Here is a 7,678-nt window from a genome sequence, read left to right on the forward strand (position 1 = left end):
TCAGTTGTGTCACACTTTTCTAAGGTACATCACAATATGCTGAGTACAGCCATGCCCAAGTATTAATGGGATATGTTTTTCCAGGTGTAGAATGCTATTATTAACAGTAATATCCTTGGCTTTCTGTTCTGTTTATCCTGCCGTAGAATTCTGGCTTTATGGTAATGTCCCACATACACACCCTCAAACACATACTAATGTGCAGTTTTCCGCTCATTTGAGTTCCAAACTACTGCAAAATAAGTTTGTGTGGCACTTGCTGCTTGAAATGGTGCTGTTAGGCTATGACTCTTATAATCTGAAATGTGCAGAGAAGCAGTTGATTTTTCTTCACGATACTCGAGCACCAAGATAATGACGTGCTGCTGTTTATTGGAAACACTGTCAGACAGGTTTGAAGAAAGCCTGTAAAACATTTACACTTTAAATGGAGGCTTTTCTTCAGTGGCACGGACACTGGTAATGTGCCTGTTTGTATGACTAACTCCTCACCCATGCTCACATATGAATCACTAAGTAAACGTAACTGCACTTGGCTCACAGGAAAAAAAAGTCGTACTTGAAAATAAAACGACTAGCTCATTAATATATTAAAGTGTCATAATAAACCCCATTTTTATATAATGGATGAAGGCTAGTAAAAAATTTTTAGTCTTTAAGTTAGTAGGTTCATTTTCCCTCCCTAGGTAGAAATTTAAAATTTGGTGGAAAACCACTTCTGGGACTATGTTCATAACATTGCTGTTTATCATTTAAAATGTGAGGTCCTCTTCATTCATGAAATCATAAGATTTTGCTTGCTTGTTAAGAATATGTTGTTTGGTGATATGTAAAAATCTCACATAGTAGTTATGTGAAGAAAAGCAGAAACTATTGAGTATTGTGACAGTTGGCATGTTCAATTTATTAGTGAAAATAACTGCAGGCAAGTAAATTTGAAACCTTGACACTTAATAGATACAGTTGTTTTCAACTTTCTAAAATCGCTGTAATTATAATTTGAACACTTTTTCCAGTGAAATATGAGAGCGTAAAGTAAAAAATACTAAAATGTGCACATCCTGGTTACTGATTACAAACTGTATTAAAACATTCCTTAATGAGACTAGAGAATACAAATGTTAATGAGTCTTCAGTTGGTATGGTTTTATAGTTGATGCTCTGCTTATGTTTTGATAGCTCTTTACACGCTGCCTTACTCCACTTGTACCAGAAGACCTTAGGAAAAGAAGGAAAGGAGGAGAGGCAGATAATTTGGATGAGTTCCTTAAAGAGTTTGAGAATCCAGAAGTTCCCAGAGAGGAGCAGCAGCAGCAGCAACAACAGCAGCAGCAGCAGCAACAACAGCAGCAGCAGCAGCAGCAGCAGCAGCAGCGTGAAGTCATCGGTCAGTTCTGCTGGGAGAGTGCCTTACAGTTTTGTGCTGTCAGAGCAACAGTGGTGTAGGAGGAAGGCTGTGCTCGATTTAGGGCATGGAGATGCGTTTGGAAACTCATCCTCAGAAAGTTGTAGGCCTCTGTTGAGTTGATAATTAAAAGGGTATCTGCACAGGACTGGGGTGGGGGCCACTTTTAATACTTCTCCCTCTACCTGCATTGATACAGCCTCAATAATCTTTACTGGGTTTCTTCATTAAGGAAAGTAACTATGTCTTTGTCTTAATGTACTAATTTTAAAAGCAAATTGTTCTGAAATATTGTTGAAAAGTAAGTTCTTTTTTCCTGATGATTGCAGATGAGCCCATTATAGAAGAGCCAAGCCGCCTCCAGGACTCAGTGATGGAGGCCAGCAGAACAAACATAGATGAGTCAGCCATGCCCCCACCACCCCCTCAGGGAGTTAAGCGGAAAGCTGGACAAATTGACCCAGAGCCTGTGGTACCTGTAAGTAAAGAAAACATTGGGAGATGGTCACACAGTTAGTTGCAAGAGGTATTTAAGGAGTTCTGATTTAGGACTGTCTGGGTTTAGGCAGAAAATGGTAAGAAATGGATCCAGAAGAACACCACTGAAATTTAGGAACAAAGTCTTTTTCTCTTGTGTGGGAAAGGATGTTAATGAACTCAGCAGAGACCTCTTGGCTCTTTGTGAATGGTCTTGCTTCAGAGTGGTCCAAAATGAGTAACCATAGTGTGACGTCAGTGGCTCTGAACCTGTGCTGGTTTATTCAAAAATCCCTACATCTCTCGAGTACTGGGCAGGCTTTTAATTGATTGATAGATACATACTTAAAGAACTGAAAACTGATGAATTAATAGCTGACTACTGCATACTTTGGCTATCATGAAGTCCTGCTAGAATAGAAATACTAGCTAGGAATGAAATCAGAGCATCTGGTTTAAGGCTTCCAGTTTTAAGTCTGTGGAATACATTAATTTGAGGGGAATGCAGGCCTTTGGTAGCATTGGCTCCTATTTCAGTCATCATAAAAAACTATTGACAGGACAGCCTGTTGCTAGCCTTGAAAACTTTCTCAGTGCCCTGTGCTGAAAAGGACAGTAAGAGTCGGTAAGAGTCCTTGAGTGCAGAAATCTGGACAGATCATAGACCAGTGACTGCAGCACTGCTCTCATAAGACTCTTTACGGTTCTTGAATATTTATCTTAATCTTAAAAAGAAGGTAGTACAAACAGACTTGGAAAGCATGTCCTTTTCCATGTTGCCTGCTGCTGAGTCCAAAGCTTTTTCTGAAAGATTGTAGGATAGATAGTAAGTTATTGTCATATCTTTAGTAGTTGACCTGATACTATATTTTAAAAGAAGCTACCATTAAAACCTGCATCTTGATTTGCCTTCTTTAATTCTTTAAGCCTCAGCAGGTAGAGCAAATGGAAATACCACCAGTAGAACTTCCCCCAGAAGAGCCTCCAAATATCTGTCAGCTGATACCAGAATTAGAGCTTCTGCCAGAAAAGGAGAAGGAAAAAGAGAAGGAGAAGGAGGAGGAAGAAGAGGAGGAGGTAAGAAAACTGTAAAGGTCTTCAGTGATTACATTTCCATACCCAGTTAAACAAGGATTGTTGGCTTTTCGTGTTTGAGCTAAGCCAGTTAATGTTAGGCATAGGCACAATGGAAAATGCTCAGATAGGATGAAAATTGAACTCAATTCTTAGTGTCATGAAGCATCAGATTTTGTGCTATGCTGTAATTCCGAGTTTCCCTCAGAGGAAAGATAGGGGAATGCCCTTAGAGACTTCTAAATTTCTTACAGTTGCATTTTATCATGGTGTGGTCAATAGTTGATTCTTACTGCTATTAAAGCCAGCCTCTTGTATAACCTTCTCAGTGTGACCTGGAAACCAAATAGCCAGGCATACTCCATTTGTGAGTTTTGGTTTTGTTTTAATTAGACCAGAGTAAGACCTAGCTCTAGTGAGTGGAAGCCTGAAAAGATGTTAACTTTCCACAGAATAAAGATGCTTTAGACATGGCTTCCCTTTTTTTTCCCTAGAATATGTGTTAAGGTTCTTTCTAAAGTTTTCATCTTGCTTATTTCTGGATCATTGAGGTAGTATAACTTAATTAACTCTTCATTTGATGTTTTTTCATTTATGTGTCTTAAGTGTTTGCTTCTAAAATGTTTTCCAGATAATTAAATGAAGTTGTTATAATTTCTTCTCAAGACTGTTGTTTATACATTGACTACTCTTTTATTTTTATTTTTTTAACATTTATTTCTTTATTATATATACATAACTCTGCCAGCATGTACACCTGCACACCAGAAGAGGGCACCAGATCTCATTATAGATGGTTGTGAGCCACCATGTGGTTGCTGGGAATTGAACTCAGGACCTCTGGAAGAGCAGTCATTGCTCTTAACCTCTGAGCCATCTCTCTAGCCCGACTACTCTTTTATTAACAGCCACTCATGTTTCTAGTTTATTTTTATGTCAGTGACAGAAGTAGGTATTTTTCTTTGGTGTAATGTTACACTATTTTAAAACTAAAATTTAGTTTCCCAATCTGTTATTTTATGCCATGATCTCAGATTTTATAATAAATCAGTATATTTTTATGTGCATTGGTGTTTTGCCTGCATATATGTCTGTGTGAAAATGTTGGATTCCCTGGAATTGAAGTTACAGACAGTTGTGAGTGGCAATGTGGGTGCTGGGAAAAGAACAGCCAGTGCACTTAACCACTGAGCCACCTCTCCAGCCCCATGAATCAGTATCAAAGCACAATTCCTGTTCTAGGTAAAGTTGCTGATCACTAGCTTCTTAAAGCATGGTGTCTAATGCCAGTGTATCTGGGGAGCATGGCAGTTCCTGGCCCACACCCATTTAGGGTTCAGAAAACCATTTGGACAGCTAGGATAAAATAAAGTATTTATTAATAATTAATGGTGTGCATCTTTTAATATATAAATAATCTGAGTTACTCAGATACTATGCAGGCTTTTTGGTATTGGTAAGTGATGACAACCTAGAGAATCATACTATAAAGTAAACATCCAATGTTAATTAACCTTCCCCAGTATCTAGATTGGTGTCATTCATTGGTGACCATTATGGTGTGGGATTATTTAATCTCTTTTGCTTTGTTATATTACAGCTATGTGTATTTGAAAGAAACATTGTACTTAATGTGGTTTGAGTCCTGGCACAAGGTTCTTAAATAGGACCTGCAATAATTCATGTCCTGTACTGTGTAAACCACATCTATGTAAACATCATATTCAAATGTTTGCTTTCAAGGACTTTCCTTTTTGATCAGGAGACAAGTTTCAAAGTTCATAGCAGAGGGCAAATGATTTGAAGCAGCAAGATTGTAATTTTCTGTAGATAAGTCAGACAGTGTTAGTCAAAAGCTTTCTGGATATAGAGAAGTAGTCATCAGTAGGGCAGTCTTTTCAACTTCTGGTGCTCATTCATTTAGGACGAAGATGCTTCAGGGGGTGATCAGGATCAAGAAGAGAGGAGGTGGAACAAAAGGACTCAGCAGATGCTTCATGGTCTTCAGGTATGCGTAGTCTACTGAAAGCCCTTCCCCTGAAAGCAAGACCTCTTACAACCTAGAAGCATACCTTTGTGGAAATTTCTCCAGGGCTACATTGTTTGAAGGATCTTAATTACATACGTGAATTGATAATCCATAGAGTAAACCTAGAAAGCATCTAGGGTACATAGTTAGTAGTTATTCTGAAAAACAGACCCTTGAAGCTGTGCTAGAGACTTATGTGCAAACTAATGTGCTAAGTCATAGGGTGCCAAATGTCAGTAACACTGAGCCTCAGTGTCCTAGACACAGATGAAGCTTGAGCACGCATGAAATGCCTGGCAAATGGGATTTCCTACAGTAGATTGAAGGAATGGTTGATAGTTAGGGTTTGGCGTCTGAATGGGGGCTGCTCTAATTTTGGTTTTGTTTTAGCATTTGTTTTGCTGTCCCACGTCTATATTGTAGCAACTTTGCTTACCTCTTGGACTTTTGCCTTTAGAAAAGGCATGTTGTGGCCCTTGCCCTTATTAAATAGTTAACATAAGAACTACTTATATGACTACATGAATGTCCTGTCCCAGCTCCAGCTGAATTCACTTTACTTTTACCAGAATCTCATCATCCACTTACTACTTTATCATCTGCTTTGCTTTAATTTCAGCGAGCTCTTGCTAAAACTGGAGCAGAATCCATCAGTTTGCTTGAGCTGTGTCGAAACACAAACAGAAAGCAGGCGGCAGCAAAGTTCTACAGCTTTTTGGTTCTTAAAAAGCAGCAAGCCATCGAGCTCACACAGGAAGAGCCGTACAGTGACATCATTGCAACACCTGGACCAAGGTTCCATATTATCTGAGGAGCTAGACATGCTAGAACTAGTGTTTACTCACTAGGACGTACAAATTGCCCCCGTGTGTAGGGCACCAAAACCCTTTAAGGAAGTTTTTAGATTTTTGTTTGTACAAAATCTTTGCCTTTTCTTTTTTCATTTTCCCCCCACTGTTTCTAATTTGTCCACCATCTTTTAAGGGAAACTGCGTGTTTGGGTCGGGTTTGTATTCCTGGAGAAGACAGTACCCCAAGAACACAGAAGACTTTTTAACAGTTCAGAACAGATGTGTGCAATATTGGTGCATGTAATATGGAGTAACAGTCAGAAGTCCCCATTTTCATGTTACTTTTTCCATTACTATGTTGAGATGGAAAACCTGCCTAGGAAAATGCCTGACACTTTAAGAACTGTGGTTTGAGTCACTGACAGGAAGAGGAAAATGTCTTCCCGTCAGTGACACCAGCAGTCTGGTTAACCACTGTGCCCAGGGATAGTGCGTGAAGCACCATGGTTGTCTTCTTGATCATGTTTTAAAGTAATTCCATAATGAGCAAGAATTTGTGAATTTGCGTTGTGGCTGATCCTCTTTAACTATTCTGTTCTGAAATCATTCCGTGAGTCTTAGGAACCTGGCACTAGCGCAGCTCAGAATGATCAGTGACTCCTACAGTGGCGTGATTCTCCAGGGGCTGCAGGTCACTTTCTCAAGATGTTCGGATGTTTGCTTGAGGAATGAGATCATGAAAATTAAAATTCCTCCTGCCTGCCAAAGGGCAAGACCGATGAGAACCTGCACCAGGTTGACTTTCCTTTAAGCAAACAGCGCTGTAAAAACTAATGGCTTCTCTGATATTTATTATAAATGTTAGTACTGATCTCTTTCCAAGACTGCACACTCCTATATTTGAAAATATTTTAATAGCTTTGCAACTGTAACCCTGTATCAGTTTCCTGTAATTTAAATGGAGAAAAACATCCAGATAAAGGCTTTATTATTAACAGACCAGATAGCACCAGAAATTATGTGACTATATGAATATCAAAACATGTCTTCACTTTGAAGGGCAATTATGTTGAAAGTTCTAGCTTAAGTGTTGGCACTTTTATGGGGGGGAAATCAGTTTTAAAACTAAGACTTCCATGTATACCCAGTAATTTAAAATTATGTGAAATATTTTAAATTTGTGAACTCGTAATTACTATTTTAATGATTCAGTTTCTCGAATGATAATTGTATAAAATTGATCTTGCAGTTTTATTTTCAGTACAACGTGCCTGTAAACCATGGACAGCCCCTTTGTAAAAAGACATTGTAGATAATTGAATGTTTGATTATAGAAAGGTCATTAGTTTCTTGTTACACATTTTGTTAGTCTGGTTTTTGTCGCTTATTGGGTTTAATATTGTTCTTAAAAATAGTTGATGCTGTTATGTATAACTTTTCTAATAAAAGTTGTGTTTTAAGCTGTACATTTTGGAATATACTCAGTTGGTGGTATATCCCAGAAGAAGCGCTGACTGAAAAAATTAACGTGGCCAAATATTTCACTTACTTTACCAAGAATAATCCATGCTAATAAAGTGAATTTTTTTTATGTTCAGTAGTCACGTGAATAACAGTGACCATTATCTGACAGCTGGTGTGGAAAGGCATCACTGTCTTAAGGTAGTTCTAGCCCTCAGCAAGTGCTCGGAGTCTGTACACACAAGTCTTTGTGCCTTCCTGGAGCTTACATTCTGACAGGAGACAAGTCACAGGAAGCCGAAGCCACAATAGGGAAGGCTGCAGTGTGTTGGGCAGTCAATAAGCTTCGGAGAAGATGACTTTGTGGGCAATAAAAGATTTGAAGATTTAGACCTGGGGGTGGGTATTAGTTATGGGTCAAGTATTGAGGAAGGGAGACCC

General features: G+C 38.7%; 1 protein-coding gene across 1 annotated transcript in view; it reads left to right on the top strand.

The window, feature by feature from the left end:
* Rad21 (RAD21 cohesin complex component) overlaps nucleotides 1-7,242 on the top strand; it is a 28,706-nt gene extending 21,464 nt beyond the window's left edge. Inside the window, exons 10-14 of the mRNA XM_055626433.1 lie at nucleotides 1,180-1,387; nucleotides 1,735-1,883; nucleotides 2,810-2,959; nucleotides 4,881-4,964; nucleotides 5,605-7,242. Coding sequence (XP_055482408.1) covers nucleotides 1,180-1,387; nucleotides 1,735-1,883; nucleotides 2,810-2,959; nucleotides 4,881-4,964; nucleotides 5,605-5,796 — 783 coding nt within the window. The 3' untranslated portion in view covers nucleotides 5,797-7,242. The remainder of the gene's footprint in view (nucleotides 1-1,179; nucleotides 1,388-1,734; nucleotides 1,884-2,809; nucleotides 2,960-4,880; nucleotides 4,965-5,604) is intronic.
* The last annotated feature ends 436 nt before the right edge of the window (nucleotides 7,243-7,678 follow it).

The sequence above is a fragment of the Psammomys obesus genome, unplaced genomic scaffold (assembly GCF_907164565.1).
Source record: "Psammomys obesus unplaced genomic scaffold, mPsaObe1.curated_primary_1811, whole genome shotgun sequence".
NCBI lineage: Eukaryota > Metazoa > Chordata > Mammalia > Rodentia > Muridae > Psammomys > Psammomys obesus.